The 21,213-nt window shown below is 44.4% G+C and overlaps 1 protein-coding gene across 22 annotated transcripts in view; it reads right to left on the bottom strand.

Moving 5' to 3' along the window:
• LRRFIP2 (LRR binding FLII interacting protein 2) overlaps nucleotides 1-21,213 on the bottom strand; it is a 123,525-nt gene that overhangs the window by 44,816 nt on the left and 57,496 nt on the right. For 13 of the 22 annotated variants that reach the window (XM_014574054.4, XM_075921795.2, XM_025185124.3 and 10 more), the window contains 4 exons: nucleotides 20,588-20,650; nucleotides 19,102-19,176; nucleotides 13,285-13,332; nucleotides 13,155-13,199 (listed from right to left, as the gene is read on the bottom strand). The exons of 6 other annotated variants lie outside the window; for them this stretch is intronic. In XM_014574054.4, the coding sequence (XP_014429540.3) occupies nucleotides 13,155-13,199; nucleotides 13,285-13,332; nucleotides 19,102-19,176; nucleotides 20,588-20,650 (231 nt within the window). The remainder of the gene's footprint in view (nucleotides 1-13,154; nucleotides 13,200-13,284; nucleotides 13,333-19,101; nucleotides 19,177-20,587; nucleotides 20,651-21,213) is intronic. 3 more of the 22 variants (XM_075921792.2, XM_075921794.2, XM_025185128.3) reach the window with 1 other exon arrangement.

Raw genomic sequence — 21,213 nt, 5'->3', positions numbered from 1 at the left:
ATATTGTGTTTCTTAGCTCAGCCTCTTGATTTTTGAATTTCTGCTGCCCATAGCCAAGATGTGTGGGGTTGACAATTAGTGTTCCCACTACATGTTCTGGATAAGGTAATTTTGGTCCTTTGATGCAGAAACTCTCACGCTCACATCTGACCATCTTCTATCCAGCAATAAATCCTGTCTTCCAGTCACCCATCAGTTCTGTCTCCATTCTACCCCCTCTCAATTCAGCACACCCTCAGTATCACCATCCCATTAATTCATCCCCAGACCTCATCAATCCACACAACCAACAGGTCACCCTCCCAGCACACACCCCATCTGCTCAAAATCCACCATCACGATAGCCACTATACCCGCCTCACTTGGGTCCCTGTGCCATACGTCTAGCCACCACAACAAATGAGAACTAAAATTAATCTTGACTGATGATCTGGTGATAGAACTCTCAAATGTCAGGATTTTTTTTTCTTAGAAATCACAACTTCATGATTAATATGGCATGGTCTGCATGAGGGGTTAGATTGATATAACTACCTTGTTCAGACTAATGGCTTGTCTAGACTCAAACGTTTTGCCACCAAAAAACAGGTTCACAACAAAAACCTCTTCGCATTCATATTACAATGCAACAAACAGCCATTTTTGGCAACAAAACACTTCCAGCCCCATGAGGGACTTTGTCGACTACAGAGAGACAAATCAAGCCGTGCATACTAGATAGGTTTATTCTTGAGTTTATTGGACTCCAGCATATATCTCACTATATATGGCCCATTTAGCCACTGAGGACATCACCTTGAACTCAAATGCTTTTCAGCCATGTAATGTTTTCAGGTAAGCAGATGCTCCCCTCCCACCTGGAAACCCTGGGAACTTTAAATATATTTCCTGTGTCTGTGGCACACTGTATGGCGGTCCTCATTGTATCTTCTCAAGGAAATAAGAGTGGTAGCTACCAATCCAAATGCTCTCCTGCTTGGAGGAATGCAGAGCTTTTCGATCTAATAAGTGAGAGTGGTGAAGAATCAGTGGAATCAAAGCCACGAGTGACCTGCGGGAACTGGGACACATATAGTTGCATTTCTCGAGCCCTGTGTGGGAAGAGGTCTGAGTGAGACACCCTGCAATACAGAGCCAAGATCAAGGAGGCAAACAGCACCGGAAGGCAAAGGAGGCAAACAGCTTGTCTAGTGCTGCACCCAAAACATGCTGGTTTTATGAAGAACTACACAGAATCCTAGGTGGGGATCCCATGGCCAAACCCAGGGACACTAGATAGTTCTCAGATAGAAGACACAGAAGGGAAGGTTACTCACCTTCATCAGTAACTGGAGTTCTTCAAGGAGTGTCCCTGGTGATGCTCCACCTTAGGTGCGCCAGTGCCGCTGTGCTCATGGTCGGCAGATTTCTAACAGCAGTGCCCCTCCAGTTGGCTGTGCATGCGGAGCACTGGTGCAGGACAGTTGGAATAGTCATCCCATGCACGCAGCCAACTGCTTCCTCAGTTCCTTCTCTGGCCTGGATGTAACTGGATCCGAAGCCAAGGGGAGGAAGGTGGGTGGTGAAGCACTCATAGGGACAACTATCTCGAAGAACTCCAGTTACTGCTGAAGGTGAGTAACCTTCCCTTCTTCAAGGAGTGTCCCCTTGGGTGCTCCACCTTAGGTGACTACAAAGCAGTGTCCGTGGTTGGTGGTGGGTGCTTGAGTAGTGCTAGTTTGGTAGCCACGAGGACAGTTCACCCAAAATGCGCGTCCATATCTGCAAACACCTGAATTGCATAATGCTGCATGAATGTATGGACTGAGTCCTATGTGACAGCTTTGCAGATGTCCTCCATTGGTACCCCTTTGATGAAGGCAGTTGTAGCTGTCATTGCTCTCGTAGAGTGAGCCCTTATGCTGGCAGGTGGTATCCTGTGAAATATGTCGTAAGCTAATTGATAGCTTTTGCTTGGATATGAGCAACACTCTTGATCTTCCCGCATCTGACACAAAGAGTTGTGGGGATTTGTGAAAGGCCTCAGTGTATTGTAAGTAGAAGGCTATAGCTCTGTGGATATCTTGAGTATGCAGTGCCCTTTCCCAGTTGTCCTTGTGGGGCTTGGGGAAGAAGGCAGGTAACTATATTAGTTCATTGCAATGAAACGAGGTAAGTACTTTTGGTAAGAATTTAGGGTGCGTTCAAAGGACCACCCTGTCTTTCTGGAATACCGTGTAGGGGGGTTGCATCATGAGTGCCCCTATTTCCCCTACCCTTCTTGCAGTGGTAATTGCCACAAGAAAAGCAACCTTTAATGGACAAGTGTAGAAGGGAACAAGTGGCCAGTGGCTCAAAGGGTTTGCCCATGAGAGCCCTTAGGACCAAATTAAGGTCTCATGAGAGGATTGGGTCCTGTTGTGGTCAAAACATATTCTGCAGGCCTCAAAGGAATCTTTTGGTAGAAAGATGAGTGAAGGCCAAGTAGCCCTCTATTGGCGGGTGTAATGCTGCTATGGCAGCAAGATGTACTCTGATTGAGCTCAATGATAGTCCTGTTTTGTGCAGGTGTAGTACTTAGGCCAGAACATTTGAGACCCCAGTTTCTGTTGGGGTGAGGTTGTGTTCTAAGCATCATAGTGTGAAGCAATGTCATTTCTGACTATGTTTTTCTTGTTGCAGGCCTGAGGCAGTTGATGAGGATTAGTTGTACTTCCTCAGGATAGTTGGCCTCTACCGGCATCAGCCAATCACCAACAATGCATGGTGGTGTCCCTGTCCGTTCTGCTGTGTCAACAAGGATTGGAGGGGTGGGAAACCATTGGGTGGTCGGGCACTCATCTGCAGTAGGCAGGGGTACAAAGTCTGTCTGGGACACCTCGGAGCTACCAATATAACCTTTGCTTTGTACGATCTTATTTTTAGGATTGTGCATTGAATCATCAGGATCACTGGAAAAGCATATAGTAGTGGTGCTTGCCACCTTATACTGAATGGGTCCCCCAATGACTGTGGGCCTATGCCCGCTCAGGAGCAATAATATGGGCACTTCTTGTTTTTGTTGGTGGCAAATAGATCTATCATGGGAGATCCCCATTTCCGAAATATATGATGGAGAATTGTGGGGTTGATCTCCCACCCGTGGTTGTGAGAGAAATCTCTCCTGAGACTGTCTGCCAGGACGTTGTCCTTGCCTGGAAGGTAGGTGGCTATCAGTGTTATGTTTCTTGGTATGCACCATTCCCAGAATTTCATTGCTTCCAGACATAACTGGTAAGATCATGCTCCCCCTTATCGATTGATGTAGTACATCATTGTGGTGTTGTCCATTACTATTAGGACCATTTTGTTCTGAATTACAGCCTGAAAGTGGGTGCAAGCCTTGCAGCCTGACCTGAGCTCGGAGGAGGTTTATGTGTTTGTCCACCTCATACATGCACCAATGGGCTTGTATCACTCATTTGCCCAGGTGAGCTCCCCATCCTATCAGGGAGGCATCTGTGGCGATTGTTAGTGTTGCGGGTGATTGCTGAAAGGGTATCCTGCTGCACACATTGTGGTGTAGTGTCCACCATGTAAGTGTGACCTTTATTTTGTTTGGTATGGAGAGCTGCTTGTTCAGGTGGTGTGTGTGCGGGGTCTGTATACTGTTCTGAGACATGCTTGTAATGGTCCCATATGTAGTCGGGCATGTGGTACCCGAATGTGGCTGCTGCCTTGTGACCCAGTAGCTGTAGACACTGCCATGCCATTATAGATGGGCTGGCCTGCACTAAAGTCACAAGGTCCCTGATATCTGAAAATCTGTGTTCTGGTAACGATGCTAGGACTTTGCTGCAATCCAGGTACGCCACTATGAATTCTATACTCTGTGTTGAGGTGAGGATGCACTTCTTCTGGTTTATCTGTAGACCCAGGGGTTCAAACACTTTTCTGGTGGTCTCTATTGCCTTCTGTGTGTCACCCACTACGGGGCCTCTTAGTAGGCAATCATCTAGATACAGGAATATGGTTATGTCCCCCCTTCCTGAGATGGGCTGCTACCACGGCAAGAACATTTGAAAAGACTCTTGGAGCTGTTGAGAGTCCTAAGGGCAGCACTTTGTATTGGAAGTGTCCATCTTTTATGGTGAATGTTAGAAAACGTCTGCGGGATGGATGGATGGCTATATGAAAGTATGAATCCTGGAGGTCAAGGGTGGACAGCCAGTCTCCCTTCTCTAAGGCAGGAATGATGGTGGCTAGGGTTACCATCTTGAATCACTGTTAACGTACAAAGCAGTTGAGTTTTCAAAGATCCAGAATCAGCCTCCAACCTCCTGACTTCTTGGTGGTAAAGAAGTAGTGGGAGTAGAATCCCCTCCCTCTGAGCTCTGCTGGGACCTCTTCTATTGCTCCTAGTTGTAAGAGGTGTTGAGCCTCTTGTATGAGCACATGCTCATGAGAGGGGTCCCTGAAGAGGGACGGGAAAGGGGGTTCGTGGTGAAGGGAATATAGTAGCAGTTTGGATGATGTCCAACACCCAGTTATCTGTGGTGATGTTCTGACTAAAATGCTGCTAGCTTGCTCCCAAATAACGTACAAGACGTAGATTGCTGCCTTGGAGATGTTGGTGCTGACCAACCCTTTACGTGACCTTCAAAATTCTTGGCAGTTGTTGCACAGTTGCTTGGTCAGGTGTCTACCTGCACCTGTTCTATCTTGGTCGGCGCCTGCTGTCGTATTGTCTCGGTTGCTGGTTGAATGGTGTAGCTATATGTCTATGTGCAAAAGATCTTCCTTGTCTCTTTCTATTCATTGGTATGTTTATATCTAGGGTCTTCAGTGTGGCTCTTTAATCTTTTAGCGTGTGCAGCCAGAGTTGGTTGATTTGGTGAAAAGTTTCAACCCTTCGAATGGGAGATCCTCCACTGTGGACTGGACCTCTTTTGGGAAGTCAGACTGCTGGAGCCACGAAGCATGCCTCTTTACAATGGCTGATGCTATGAGGCCGTGTCTGCTGAGTCAAGCATTGTTTGTAGGGCTGTTCTAGAGATCAGTGCCCCTTCTTTCATGTTGGCCTTATACTGCTCCTTTTTATTGTCTGGAAGATCTCCAATAAAGTTTGGCAATTGGTTGAAAACATGATGTGTGTACTTTGCCATGAGGGCAGCATAGTTGGCGACCCCGAGTTGGAAGCCAGCAGATGAATAAGCTCTTCTGACCATCAGGTCCAAATGCTTCCAGTCCTCCTCAGAGGGTAATGTGTATGTGGCATGCTGTATGTACTTCTGACAGAATTCGGAGCAGGGTGGGAGAATAGAAATTCTGCCCCCTGTTGAGCTACATAATACTTGCAATTGTCCCACTTCCTGGTAAGTGGGATTGTTGCAGGTGTCAGATTTTTTGCCGGGTCAATGAGTGTTTCATTCATTGGTATTGCCAGCCTGGTCTGTGGTGAAGGATGTTTGTTAGTTTGTGTTTCATCTCAGGTGCATCTGAGAGTGATATGTCCAACGTATATATCTCTTTTCTAAAGAGTTCTTGGAAGGCTTTGAAGTCATCCCCTTCACTGGGTGATGGGGGCATGATTGCGCCTTGAGTGATAGTGATGTGTGTTGTTCAGTAGGTGGGGAATCAATTGTTCTGTCCCCCCCAGTAACATTCACATCTTCCTCCGAGAAGATAGAGAGGTCAGGTGACCATAGTAACCTAAAGAATAACAATCTAAGACTAATAGGTATGAGGGAAGAGAGAGTGACAGACAGAGAAGAACTGAGGCAGCAGTTGGCTGTGCGCACAGAATGACTGTTTCAATCGTCATGTGCCAGCACTCCGCATGCACAGTCAACCGGAGGGGCACAGCTATGGGGGGCCCCGCCCCTGGGTGAGCAAGTGTCTCCACCCTCTGGCGCCCAGCAGGCAAACGGCCACGCCCCCTGGCGCCTGGCAGCCTCAAATGGTTGGGGACCACTGCTCTATGCAGTTGGGGGGCGCGCAGTATGGGAGGACAAGATGCTGTATTTCTGTGAGTTGGCTAGCACTCCCTGGGTCTTTATTATGGCCAAACACAGCATCGATGCACACATGGACAGCAATATAATCTTCCTGGGAAATTGTGTTGAAGAGTCTACTGATGTACTCACTAATTTTGTCATGGAGATTCCACTGCAGAGCTGCAGTTGTCCCACCACCATGATATAACACTTTCCCAAACCAGTCCTCAATCTGTACTGCAAGAACCAAGGCAGTACACAGTTAAGATGCATAAGCCTTCCACTAGCCTCCAAAAGCTCAGCCTGGATTTGCTTGTAAACCTTCAGAAGGGATATGTAAACAAGAGTAAATGCAACCTGTGGTCAAGTGTAGGATTATAAAAAAACTGTTTCCTTATATAACAGCTGCACAATCACGGACTGTACTTTGCTGCAGTCTCATAACTAACCCTTCTTTCCCTGGACTTTTAAAACTCACCATGATCACAGTGTCGGCAGTGATCTGTGTTTGCCTCCAGGCTATTCCAAAAAATTAGGAAGTTTTTCTTCAGGAACATACATATTAGTAAAATGCAACAATCTTTATCATTCAAAGTACAGTCACTCTATTGTTAATAGTTACTTTGGTAGATCAGGACTTCAGAAGTCAGACATCAATGTCCAGCAGCAGACAGACTATGTCAACTGAGATAAAAGCAGCAAAGGACACGCAAAGATCTAGTGAAGGGTTTTCTGGGTCACTCAACAAATCATTCAGAGACAAAAGAGCAACAAAGAAAGCTGGGACATCAGAGACTAGCTATGAATAGGGAGTAAAGAGAGCAGAGATGAGCTAGGGCCAATGAACACAGAAATGAGATGACTGAACGCATGTTACAGCTTATGCAGGACAAAAATGACATCCTGAGGAGTAACGAGTATAATCCTGATGAATAACAGACTAGACCCAAAGGCCTCCCCTGCAGAACTCTTTTCCCAGCAATCATCCCTCTAGCACCCTCCGCCCACCCCGCACACACATCACCATTTAAGGCTGCAAAGGTGCATTTCTTTATCCAGCAACCATTCCTCTACACCCATACACTCATCACAATCCAGTAATGGTTTCTTCCACTGTTAGGAAAGCCCTTTTCAGCAAAGCCAGACACTATGTTATCCATAGTTTCCAGAGACACAGTCCTGTCTACCAAAATATTATATATTTCCATGCACACTTGCAGAAGTGCTGTCCTGATGGCAGACTTCCCCACTCCAAACAGATTTGGAACTGAATGGTAGCAATCTGGAATGGCCAGCTTTCACAAAGCAATGGCCACATGCTTCTCTACCAAGAAAGCAGCTCTCATTCAGGTGTCCATGCGCTGCATTTCAGGGGTCAATTCAGCATGTAGTTCCAGGAAGGATGCTTGATGCATCCAAAAGTTCTGTAGCCATTCTGTTCATTCCACACATGCATGCAATGTAATCCCACCCATCAGTGCTCTAGCTCAAAAGTGACGATCCACTGTGTATACCAGATCTGTCAAAGACCAATGATATAACAATTTATCATCCTCATTGTCCTCTGAATCTGACACGTCATCATTATCCGCTAGTAAGTCCATAAGTAGGTATGCTGCATTGTGTGATGTCTTCTGCACACTGCTCATGACAAGGGCCAGAAGTCTGGGATCCATGTTTTTTCACCACAGATGCTCAAGTTGGTGCAAAAATAAGCCAGAAGCCCAGGACATCTGGGAAGAAAAGAGGTTTCATGTTCCCAACATGCCTAGCACTATGCGGCACATTCTCACAGGGCTTAGTGAGTGAAAATGATGTAAGGCACTGTGGGATGCATACCTACAATGCTTTCTGTTGAAACAACTGCAGATATGGCCATGAGTTATTGACAGCAGATACCAGAAAAACTGGTTTGGGAAAGTTTTCAGTTTTGGCGACTTTTGCATGTGACAGCATATTTGTTGCCAAAACATGCAAGTGTAGACACAACCATAGATATCTTTACCCAATCTCCCATGTAGACACTACTATGTTAATGGGAGGGCTTCTCCCATCAGTACAGCTGCCTCTCATGGTGGTGAAATACCTGTGGATTTTTCACACCTCTTAAAAAATGTAGTTATACAGATGTAAATGTACAGGGTAGACTTGGCTTACGTGCCCATGTAGACAGAACTATGTTGCTGAAAGAATTCTTCCATTGACCTAGCTCAGGGGTAGGCAATAATTTTTGATGGGGGGAGGGGGAGAACACTCCAAGATTGCATAAGTGGAAAAAGACTGCACTTTTCTATGGAGTGGGTACATGGTCTAGGATGCAGGTTGGGTGCAGAAGGGAATTCTGGGGAGGGGACTAGGGTATAGGAGAAGGTATAGGGTTTAAGATGGAGTTTAGATGAAGGAGGGGGTTGTCATCTGAGACAGGGTATTGGGGTGCAATGTCTGGGAGGGTGTATGGGTGCAGAAAAGGATTCTGGCCTGTAGGAGGACTGTAGGAGGGGTCCAGGGTCTTGGAGGGAGTTGTAACCTGGAAGACGTGGGGTATCTGGAGAAGGAGGCATGGTTTGAGTGATTACCTGGGACAGGCAGTTCAGAGGAGGGGCTGGTGTACCCAGAAGGTGGCTTTGGCTAGGAGGCGCTTACCTAGGCAGCTCCCAGCCAGCAGCTCTGCAGGACCACAGGGCAGGCTCTCTGCCGGCTGCAGTCCTAGGCTGCTCAAAATGCTGGCTGTTTCCTGTGGAGCTCTGCTCCCAGTGCTGGCACAGTAGAGAAGGAGGGGTTCAGTATGCAGGCTGTCCTGGGAGAGACTACCCCAGCCTTCTTTCTCTGCAGGCTTGGGGCCAGATGAGAAGCACCTCTCCATGGCTGATGCAACTCCAGCAGGCACAGCTGGGGGAATGGTGCATGTCTTCCAGCTGTGACAGGTCCAGCTTTATCTGCCCCCCTGCACTTCCCAGAGTGAGGAATGTAGCAAGCTGTGCAATTACCCCTCGCTCCCTGATGAAGGGGGACAGATAGCTCCCCCCACCCTCCCTAAATGGCACCTGTGGGGTGGGAGGCTCGGGGTGTGAGTCACAAATGGGGTGAGGGAGGAATGCTTCCACCCAACCTCTTTCACCTGCCTGGTGATTCTGTCCTTTTTCTGTATGGTCTTCTGAGAAGGAATCCCATTCCAGGCACTCCATTTTCCTGTCACAACCAAATCCTCACTTTGCTTTAAAGTTATGATAAGAGGATCTATATACCGAATTTAGTGGTCCTTGCTCTTACCATTTAGAATAATAGAATCATAGAGTCCTAGAACTGGAAGAGACCTCGAGAGATCATCAAGTCCAGTCCCCAGCCCTCATGGCAGGACCAAGAACCATCTAGATCATCCCAGATAGATACCTATCCAACCTGCCCATAAACATCTCCAGTGATATTCCACAACTTCCCTAGGCAATTTATTCCAGTGTTTAACCACCCTGACAGTTAGGAAGTTTTTCCTAATGTCCAACCTAAATCTCCCTTGCTGCAATTTAAGCCTATTGCTTCTTGGCCTGTCATCAGAGGCCAAGAAAAACAATTTTTCTCCTTCCTCCCTGGGATACCCTTTTAGATACTTGAAAACTGCTATCATATCTCCTCTCACTCTTCTCTTTTCTCAACTAAACAAGCTCAATTCTTTCAGTCTTTCCTCATAGCTCATGTTATCTAGGCAACAATGATTTTTGTTGCTCTTCTCTGGAACTTCTCCAATTTCTCTACATCATTCTTGAAATGCGGTGTACAGAACTGGGCACAATACTCCAACTGAGGCCTAATCAATGCAGAGTAGAGTGGAAGAATGACTTGTGTCTTGCTCACAACACTCCTGTTAATGTATCCGAAAATCATGTTTGCTTTTTTTTGCAACAGTGTCACACTGTTGACTCATATTTGGATTATGCTCCACTATGACCCCTAAATCGCTTTCTGCAGTACTCCTTCCTAGACAATCACCATTCCATTCTGTATGTGTGAAATTGATTGTTCCTTCCTAAGTAGAGTACTTTGCATTTGTCCTTGTTAAACTTCATCATATTTACATCAGACCATTTCTCTAGTTTGTCCAGATCATGTTAAATTTGACCCTATTTTCCAAAGCACTTGAAACCCCTCCCAGTTTCGTATCATTGGCAAACTTAATATTCATACTCTCTATGCCATCATCTAAATCGTTGATGAAGGTATTGAACAGAACCGGTCCCAAAACAGACCCCTGCAGAACCACACTTGTTATGCCCTTCCAACATGATTGTGAATTGTTAATAACTATACTCTGAGAACAGTTATCCAGACAGTTATGTACTCATCTTATAGTATCCCAGCATTTCTCAAACTATGAGTCGCGACTCAACTTACAGGGAGGTCGCAGCTGGATCCTTTTTTTTTTTTGTCTGAACAATAGACTTTGCTATGAAACTGCTAAGGTGGCTCTGTGCTAGTTATTTACCAGCCTCAACCCTCTGAAACTGAGCCAACTGCTCTGCAGCCTGGCAGTGAGATGCAGCCACCTCTGGGGCAGGGCAGCAGGGAACAGCCGCACAGGGGGATGGCTCACCCAGTGCTTAGAGACACCGCTCTGGTGTCCCCATCGGCATCTGGTCCTTTCAGGGGTGATGCCCCACAGGATGCGGGTGCTTCCGGACTGTAACGGGGGCTTCCTACAATTCCACGAGCACGTTCTCCCTCAGCGCGCATCCTGCCCAGGTTCGAGGAAGGCTGTTCCCCGGTCTGGGAGTTCGTGGGGCAGAGCCAGGACTCCAGGGTGCTACTGTGGCTCTGGAGGGAGAGTGAGGTCTTGGGGGTTAGGGTGGGGGCAGGGTGGGAGTCAGGACTCCTGGGATCTAGTCACAGATTGCAAAGCCAAAAAGGGACCACTGTGACCAGCCAACCTGGCTGCCTTGTATTGTGGGCCCCGGACCTGGACCCAGGATTCCAGCCACGGTCAACCCGGGGCCAAATCTAGAGTAAAGTAACCTCTGCATTCCTGGAGAGCCCTGTCTTGTGGCCACTGTGACCCCCAAATCATTCACAGGGTCATCGCTTTCCAGGAGCAAGCGAGCTCCCCTCGAAGTCTGGCCTTGGCATTCTTGTTCCTTGATGGACCCATTTATGGCTAGCTGTACGAAAACCCGCACTGTTTGCTTGTGCCCAGCTGACCGAGCGAGCCTTAGCTGCCTCTCCCCCAATGTGCATGGCATTGGCAGACTTTCCCAGTGGAGATTTTACATTGTCTTCCAGGTCACTGAGACCAGGGTTAAATAGCATGCGGCCAAGAGCCATGCCCTGCGGGACCCCTCTAGAAACGCACCCGCTTGGTCATAGTATATCATTCTAGCCTGCAATCAAAGTGTCCTGCAGCGCCAAGTCAAGCACCTTGCAGAAATCTGTTACCTCTGCTCCATTTCTTTTATCACCCAACGAATACTTGTCTCCTCAAAAACAGTTACCAAGTTAGTTTGTTGGGATGTGTTTTGCATAACCCCATGGCAATGGGTATTAGTTATAGGACCCTCCTTGAGTTTATGAATGAAGTCCTGTATCAGCTGCTCCATTGTTTTGCCCAGGATCAATGTCAGGGAGACGGGGCTATAAATCCCTTAAAAAAAAAAAATCTCTGGGCAGTCCAGGCTCTGTCTGGTCAATTTTCCCTTGCCGTATCTGGTGGGGGAGTGAGGAGTGCCACAGAATCTAGTGGGGGGGGGAAGAAGAGCAGAAGGGTGAAGTTGTCGGGCGCCACACTGGAGAGTTGTTGGGCTGGGTAGGAGTAGAGCATATACTGCTCTGGCCCACCTGACCAGCAGAGACCGGCAGCTGGCCACGTCATGCTTCCCCTGCAAGCTGCCAGCTGAGGCAGCAGAGCCGGCTGCAGAAGCAGACACTTTAAAAGTAAGATTCTTCTTCTGTGCCTGACTCTGCAGGGAGGGAGGGGGGAGATTTGATCGGAGCGGGGCTCCAGACGCTGAGGATGCCTGCCCGGGAGAGGTGGGGGGAGAGTGCACTGGGATGGAGGGGGCAACCGGGTGCCTGACTCAGGGGGAGGGGTAGGTGCAGTCCCAAACTGGACAAAGTGGTGCAACTTTTGCTTAACAACTTTGGCTCCCTCCCCCACCTCCCCTTTTTTTTTTCTTAGCAACTGTGGTGAGGGTGGGGTGGGGGGGTCGTCACACAAATTCAATTAGCATTTTAGGGGGTCATGGTATCACAAAGTTTGAGAACCCCTGGTCTATATTATCAAATATTAATATTTTGGGGAAGCAGGAATGGAGAGAAAGACTAAGGTGACATTTAATAGTGACTCTTTTTGTTCTGAACTGAATACTATAATCTGATTAAATGAAGATCAACCATACAAAAGTCAAGTCACCATGTTAGTATTTTTTGCAAGATAAAAGTTTGAAGAGGTCATGTGTCTCAAAAATTAGGAGATCTCATGAATCATATGTAGAACAAATAGCTTAGAAAACAAAATTAAAGGCTTTTAGTTCTTATTGTCCCAAATTTTCAAAGATGCTCATAGCCCCCTTGTCCTAGGTGTTGCATAAATGACTGACATGTCAAGGAAAAAATTCACCACAAGATAGAGCAGCTTGATGTTGTGTCATAAATTTGACATTACTTTGGTTTTGTCTACACAGTCACCTGAGCAACAAAATATTCGTCGTTCATAGGTGCTTCACCCTCACCCCTTCTCCTGCTGTCTGAATGATAAACATTTTGCCCCATGAAGTGGAAAAGTAAATGGCTTGTTGCCCCACAGAAGCATGCCCCTGTTGACAATGCAAACTCGCTGATGGGGAAGAAGTATTCTGTCACCAGAAGTGCCAACAAATAGTATTTACACTGCCTTTCAGCGACATGGCTGTATCACTAAAAAACTGTGTGGTTAGACAAAGCCTTAGACACATTTTTTGTATATATTATTTAAAGGTGGCCAGCAAATGAAACAAAATTGGAGGTCTGAGATTTTCTTAAAGAAAAATGCCTCTCCTTCCCCATGACAGAAGTTTTGTATCTGAAATTCTTTATATAGGCTATAAAATTATATGTTATCTGAGTCATGCAAGCTTTAGCTTTATTTTAAAATACAGCAGGAAGGGATATGCAATACTCTCAGACCACATTCATTTGAATTCAGGTTTAAAGCAACCATGCAAATAGACTCATACAAACCCAACTAGCACTTCTTATCAACCCTATATTTACAGTAGGAGACACCTATAAAGAAAAGCATAATTTTTATTTAGAAAAAAACTTTAAAACATCAAAGTTAGCCAAAAAGCTTTTTTCACACTGTACTAACCCTATACGTCTTTGTAGTTGCCAAAGGATCACTGTAGAGAGAGGAAGACTGCGATGGAAAAAAAAAATACAATTTTGTCTGCAGTACACAAAAAAATGTTTAAATCCATTGTATTATATTTGCGATGAAGCTCCAGGAACTTAATTAAACAGGTAAAACTGAGATCTACTGAAAACTTTTGAAAAACAGTATGGTAACATTTTAAAGAAACCATACCATACATCTTGAAGAACAGAAGTCAATAATATGCTTATTAAAAAGTTACTATTTTTGTGGTAAAAAGTGGCATGAAAAGGTATGAAATAGGACTGGATGGCATGATCATGCAATTTCTCCCCTTGATTACTAACTAACATAAATCTAACCGAAGTCGTCAATAAACAACAAGTGTTACTTCTGATGTTAGACCAGATGTTTTTTATTATTTGCATTATGATAGCACTTACAGACCTTCATCATTGACCTGGGTCCCTATCATATTATGCTCTGTACAGTGCATGTGTTAAGAGTTACTAGTTTCAGAGTTCTGCTCCTAAAGAAAAAAACCATATATCTGTACAGTGGCTGTATGAGATGTGGATGCAGACAGACACTTGTATTCCATTCAGGTGCATGAATGCCCACTGCATTAAACCTGAAGAACTTTGCCTAACAGTACTCATAGGGGCAATGCTCACGGCCTCTAGTCACTCAGGCCCTTTCCAGATTATTTAAGGGCAGTGTCATCTGATCCCCTGAAGTTCCTTTGCACTGAACATCAAGAGATTAACCTCTGATGGAGAAGGCACCAAAGGGGGGTTGTGGAACACACATCTGCATCCACAATGCAAACAAGAAATATTTTCATCCAGCTAGGTAACATCTTTGCTATCACCTTTGATTGGTTGTAGTCATGTATTCCAGTCAGGTGATTCACAAGCAGTATTAATAGCAAGTGGGCTTCGAGTTTACTTAAAGAACAACTGCAAAACTGCTTTCCCAGAGTTTGAATCTGATGTAGTGGCAACAATAATAGCTTAAGCATTTGGTAAAAGTACATGCACAGGAAACCAGATGCAAATGCCCAATATTAAAACATTGCTTAATGTGATTGATGTTGCTTGAGCCCTAGTTGAATGAATCAATGGTTTTTGTGAAGGTGTTGCCTGGGTTACTCCATATGCTGTCATAATACAGGAAGTCATCTGCAAATAGTCTGTGAGAAGACCACATGATCCATTGCCCTATCCACAGAGGAGACAAAGAAGTTGAACAACAAAATGGTTTAGTTCTCTCCAAATAAAAAGCCACACCTTTCACATACAATACATGAAGGCACTGTTCTTCTTGCATTTAAATATGGCTTAAGAAAGAATATTGGGAAGTATATTTGGTTATAGTGACACCACTTTATACAAAAAATTAAGATGTGGCCCTCATGCCCTGTAGTCTTTGAAAAACTAAGTAAAAGAGTGGCTCTGCCATTAAAGCCTGCAGATCACTTACTCTTCCTGTAGATGCGACAACATCATGACAAGCACAGGAGAAGTCGAGAAAAAATTACCAAGAGCTCTGTAAGGGCAGCTAGCACAATATTAAAGTCTCACAGATTAACTCCTTCTTTCACAAGTGGGTGGAAAAGCAAATAATTCCTTAGACACTTTACTATTATGGAGTTTGAGAAAATGAACATCCTTTGGCTCAAAGTATAAAACATTGAGGGTACGTCTAGACTACATGCCTCTGTCGCCAGAGGCATGTAGATTAGGCTACCAGACATAGTAAAATGAAGCGGCAATTTAAATAATCGCCGCTTCATTTAAATTTACATGGCTGATCAGCTGTTTGTCGGCTCAGCGCGGCAGCCATGTAAATTTAAATGAAGCGGCGATTATTTAAATTGCCACTTCATTTTACTATGTCTGGTAGCCTAATCTACATGCCTCTGGCGACAGAGGCATGTAGTCTAGATGTACCCTGAGACTGTAAATTGGTAGTGGATGTTGTTCATTATGAACTTGAGATATTTTCTGTGCAGATGATAAACGGAGACATGAACACAGATATCCTTAAAATCGAGGACAGCATACTACTTGGCCAGATCAAGGGACGGGATTATAGAGGCCAAGGAAAACATACAAAACTTCATCTTTTACATGAATTTGTTGAGTTCTTGCAAAGGATCCAGCAATTCAAAGTAATGCAGGACCAAGTATAGAAAAAGGCAGTCAGGACAAGAAGCTAAGTCTAGATGCTTGATTAGTATGTTGCCCTTGATAGCACCTTCAAAAGGCCTGCTTATGGATGATGAAGATTTGTGCTGACCAGATGAAAGTCTGTGTTGACCAGAACTCTATCCAGTCTGGTGAGGGCCTGTCACTCCTGTTTCTCCCTGCTTTGGCCTTCTTGATGATTTTGTAGCTGATACGGATGCAGTGGAGGGTGAGATGTAAAATTGTTGTGTAGTAGGAGTGTGTCCTGTCAAGGACTTGAGAGTTGCTCTCGAGTCTTAAGGCTGTGAAGCCTTCTATCCGTCCTCTCAGAAAGAATGATGGTTCTTCAAAAGGGAGGTCTTGGATCATTTGTTGGACCTTGTATGGCAGGCTCAACATCTGAAGCCATGATCCCCTTCTCATGGCCATGACTTGGGTGGCCATATGGCTGTATCCAGGGCTTCTTTTAGAGATGTTCTGGAAATAAGCTTGCCCTCCCTCTACCATCTCTACTGAGAATTTGGCCCTGGACTCATTAGATAGCAGTCCCATAAATTTTGTCACTGAAGATATATTTTAGGAATATCTACTTTCAAACCAGCAAGCCATTGTAATACAGAGCTGCAAGCCCCCTACAGAATACACTTTTTGACCATAAAGATTGAGGCATTTTGCCTCTCTATTTTTCAGAAAAGGACCATGTAAGCCCTGACATTCACTCTGATTTGCTGCATCCATAGCCAGCGAGTTGGGAGGAGGGTGACTATAGATGCTTGTAACTGTTAGAGGGCACGAAATATTGCCTCTCATTTTTCTTGGCCCTGGGGGGTCATAGGTGTTCTATATAAGAGAAAGGGCCACACATGTAGGTCCCAAAGGACCTACACTAGATTGACATCCTCAGTCACTTCTTCAGCCTGAATGCCCAGGCCTTGAGCAACTCTCCTAAGGAGCTATTGGGAAACCCTCTGTTGTCTTCCAAGGTGGGGCTGCGGCTGTGCCAGCTATCACCTCCTCTGGGGAAGACGATGTTCCCATAAGTGGCAGTTCTCTTCCCTCCAATCCTGAAGAGTCTAGGGGCAGTATTCCTGAGGAGGCACTCGAGGGCACTGGTAAGTGTTCTGTCTATGCCTGTGGAAACATGGATGGAGCCAACTCCCTATGGTCCTCCTGGATTTTCAGTGTCAATTAAATCATTGGGGGTGAAGCTGCTTCAGCAATGGTGCTGGAATTATCGATCTAGTGTCCACTGGTGTGTAGTTGAGAAACGAAGGCACCAGTGCCAGTGAAACAAAGGAGGCTGACACTACTGATATCACCCTGGAATGAGATCATAGAGCCTGGCCCTCGCAAAGGGCTAGGGTATCCAGAAGGACAACTGCAGTGTGGGCTACCAATGCACTGGGTGAGAACAGAAGGTGCGCTTTGACGAAGACCTCCCATTCTGGCTGGAACTGTAGGAGTCAGACTGTGACTTCAAGAACGCCAATGCTGAGGGCCACGGAGAGGCCATACTCCTGGTGGGCTGACAGGACCTGGCTACAGCTCCTCATTTTGAATTGAGAGATGGCTGGTGCAGTATTGTCTTGGTGCTGGGGAATAAGCCATCATGGCCAGATTTCCTCAGGAAGGTGGGCGGGTAGCCAAACACTACAGCAACTTCTTGCATCATGTCGGAGAGAAGTGTGCTGTAGTGTGCATGGAGCTCCTGTGTGGCCTGGAATGCTTCTAGTGTTGAGGGAAGCTACAGGTCCCTAAGTGGAGGCTCCTAAATGGAGAAGGAGGTGGTTTCAGACTTGACCACCTGGTGTCTGCAAGTCAATGCGCAGTCCTGCATCGGTAGTATTGCACTAGGGCAGGTCTGACCGTGTCTAACAAACATTGGCTCCTTGTGCCTAGAGGTGGGAGAGTTACCCTATCATGCCTCTTCTTTTTCTAAGGCACTGGTGACTAGGACCAGTGCCTGAAAGTCAGTTGGGAGCCCTGCACCACAGCTGTACAGTACTAGAACATATTGTCCTTGCTCATCGCTGTGCTGATCCCAGCACTGGGGCACTCTGCACCAAAGATAAAGTGCTTGGCACCAGGTCTGAAACCTGTTCTGACTGGGGATTGAAGTGCTGCGTCCATGAGAATGACCTTCAGATGCTGAGCTCTCTCTTTTAAAGTCCTAGGTCTGAAAGTCTTACAAATTGAGCAGTGATCCTTTTGATGACTCTTGCCCAGACACTTAAAACACAAAGCGTGGAGGTTGCTTTTGTGCATGCACCTACCACAGGCTGCACAGGCTTTGAAGCCTAATGACCTAAGCATGCCCCGGTATAAGGGACTCAAAGCAGGTGGGAGGGAGGGGGAGGGAGAGGAAGGAAGAAACCCTCTTAAGAGCTAAACAAACAATTGACTAACTACACTATGAAAATTATCTATGCCTAATAATTATTAACTACGTATAATGAAGAAACTAGTAGATAACTGCTAGCACACTTGCAAAGACAAGCACCAGGACATTTCAGCTAACGATCACTGATGGTAAGAAGGATTTGGAGAGAGGGTTAGTTGGCAGAGCTCAATATTCAATGCCAGCGAACAGCTAAGGGAAAAATCTTCCAGCTATCATGCATATGCGCATGCATACACCTCACTGGAATGGACATGAATTATCACTCAAAAAACTGTAAAAAGATGAACTTTTGGCCTTGCTTATTATTCTGAATGATCTCCTTAGTTTGCCTGGGCAGTTCAGTTAAACTTGGCTTTGAAAAGCATCTAAGTAAACAGAAAACTCAATTTAAAAAAAAATCAAATACATGGTAATAATTCATAACTTAAGCCACTTAAAATGTATCAAAACATGCAGGAAACACAACTGCCTCATCAAGCACAAGACAATTCCTTATAAATTGGGCCCTCCCAAATTCACAGCCATGAAAAATCCATCATGGACAGTGAAAACTGTTCTTTTGAGTGCTTTTAACCTAAATTATACAGTTTTCATGTGGGAGACAAGTGTTTCTCAAATTGGGGATTGTAACCCAAAAGGTAGTTAAATTATTTTAAGGAGCTCATGATATTGACACTTTCTTTTGCATTTCCCTTTAGAGCTGGGCAGCTGAAGAGCAGTCCCTAGATTTGAAGGCAGTCCCTTGCCAGCAGCAGCACAGATGGGTGGTAACACCATACAATGCCATTCGTCTTTCTGTGATGCTGCTGGCAGTAGTCCCTGGCCAGCACCCGTCACACTGTGGCTGCCCAGCTCAAAATGCAGTGCTGCTGCTAGCAGCAGATCAGAAGTAATGGCAGCAGTATCACAACCACCTTAGAATACACTGCAACCCCCTGCACACAGCTCCTTGTTGGGTCAGGACCCTGACAATTACAGTACTGTGAAATTCCAGATTTAAGTCTGAAATCGTGAAATTTGCTATTTTTAAAATCCTGAGACTGTGAAATTGACCAAACTGGACCGTGAATTTGATAGGGCCCACCTCATAAATTAATGTGAACGACAATTTTAAAAACTAAGCAAACATTTGCAATTATGCTAATGTTAGGTTTAATACTTCAGAATCTTAAGAGGAAAATAACACACATAATAATTAAGCAGAAACCAAAAGTACAGACAGACCCGTGTTTGGTAAGTAGAAACTGGTTTGCTATGTCTAAGGCTGCTATAATTTCTTTGGTCATGATAAAATCCACTCTGTAAAAAAAATTGTATATACAGTTATTGTGAACAAAAATATCACAATTATGTCCAGACATCCCGAAGCTTGTAAACAGACATTAAAAACAATTTCCTCATTTCTTTAAGCCATGACTCAAAATTGGTTAACTTTCTGAAGAAAAAAAAGGCGCACACAGTATTTTAAAGGAGTATTCTTTAGAAAATTATGGAAAATGCTGACATTTAAAAATGCTTCATTCAGCCAAAAGAAGAAAATATGGGTGTGGTTTTTGCCTCCCAAAAATATTTAACAAACCAGACACCAATCCAACTTTACAACTGTGAACAGTCCCCCTGACACTCACTAGAGGAGCTAAACATGTGCTAAGTGTGTGCAGAATTGACTCCTATCTTATACCACTATTTTCAAAAAATATTTAAAGCTTATTGATTACATTTCTGATTTTTTACATTGTGGAACTTAGTGCCCTACTTTCTCAACAATACAAGTTTTTCTCTTCCCCTCTGCATACATGAAGGAAGCCTGATCCCACAAAGGGATCAAAAAGCACTGATCCATATTTCTATTGGAATCAATCCAATTCAAATGGGGAGTACAAGAGCACCTGTGTTGGGACATAACAAATTGTGGATCTTTTGGGAGTGTAGCATTTTGAAAAATGTGGTACAAACTTACATGCTGTGAAACTAAGACAAAAATACTTCAGCAGTCAGAGAGAAGTATAGATTCCAAGTGGCATTTTCCAAGGTGACCCAACTGTGCTCATTTAATAAATGAGTCACTTAAAATGGCTGAGACCTTTAGAAAATACCGTCCTAAAATATATATTTTTTTAATTTAAGATTTCCTGTCACTATATTATTTGTTTAAATTGTATATTGAACATTCTACAACCATTTTTTTGGAAATCACGATAATCCCAAAATCTTTTTCAACAAATTCCCTAATATGATATTTATGGCAAACCTAATGTGCTTTATTGAACAATAGAATTTAAGACACTCACTACTGATGGGGGGGGGGGGGAGGAAGGACAGGAGAGGCAGATATGAAGTAGTTTCCTCTGTCCCCAGAGAACAAATTAAATAAAAGAAAAAAAATGAATTTTCATCCACAGAAGCGGCACTATTGTAAATATTTTCAAAAACTTAGCAAAACCCATTTTGTATATGGATTTAAATTCTGTTCTAAGCAGCACACAATTCTGCTGACATGACTGAAATTGCAATCAAACTCAGATTTGGTCTGCACCAAATTCAGAGCAGAATTTGACCTAAGCCATCACATAGGTAACCCAGATTTCTTACACAGTAAAAATAAATAAATAAATGCATACCCAGTACACCTACACAGACATTACTTATGAAGGACCCACTCCATTATTATTTGGTATATTCATAACAAATATTGCATGAGAACACTAACCAACAAATCTTTATGGGAACCAGAAGACGTCTTCATACCATGAGAGTCACTGTAAGTATGATTCTATGAGTAAAAGTTTAGAAAGTCAACACTAAACAGTAAACATCATCTTCAACACCGGAGCATAATAAAAGCAAGCACATGGAATTCTTAACAAAATGCCTACCGTTCTACATGAGCATGACGACCACAGAGCATGACCTATCTAGTAAGAGGTATTGAAATTGGGCCAGAATTGCAGGTTGCTCATATCACTAACCCAAAAGAAGGGCCAGATGAGTGTGACTGCAACTTTGGGCTATCCAGTAAAGACAACCAGTATTCAATATTCACAATAGTTCTCAAAAGAATAAAGCATGCAACTTTGAAAAAATAAGCTTAAAAGATAGAAGTATATTTGAAGTGTTTATTACTTTCACTTACTTGAGCTAATACATGGTTTATTCAAAGTTCATCAGTGTTAATCATCACTAACTAAGAATAATTGATTTCTGGTTTGTTTATAGGTTCATGTAGGAGACAGAAGTGTTTGATTCCCGTGTCTGCTTAAAAGGAAGCTTCAGAAACCAAGCAGGAATGGCAAATGTGAATCATTTTAAATTAAGGGACCAGAGCCCCATATCCCT

Source organism: Pelodiscus sinensis, chromosome 2 (genome assembly GCF_052426305.1).
Source record: "Pelodiscus sinensis isolate ZL-2025 chromosome 2, ASM5242630v1, whole genome shotgun sequence".
NCBI lineage: Eukaryota > Metazoa > Chordata > Testudines > Trionychidae > Pelodiscus > Pelodiscus sinensis.
Note: the sequence above shows the minus strand (reverse complement) of the source record. Positions and strands in the feature narration are given on the sequence as shown.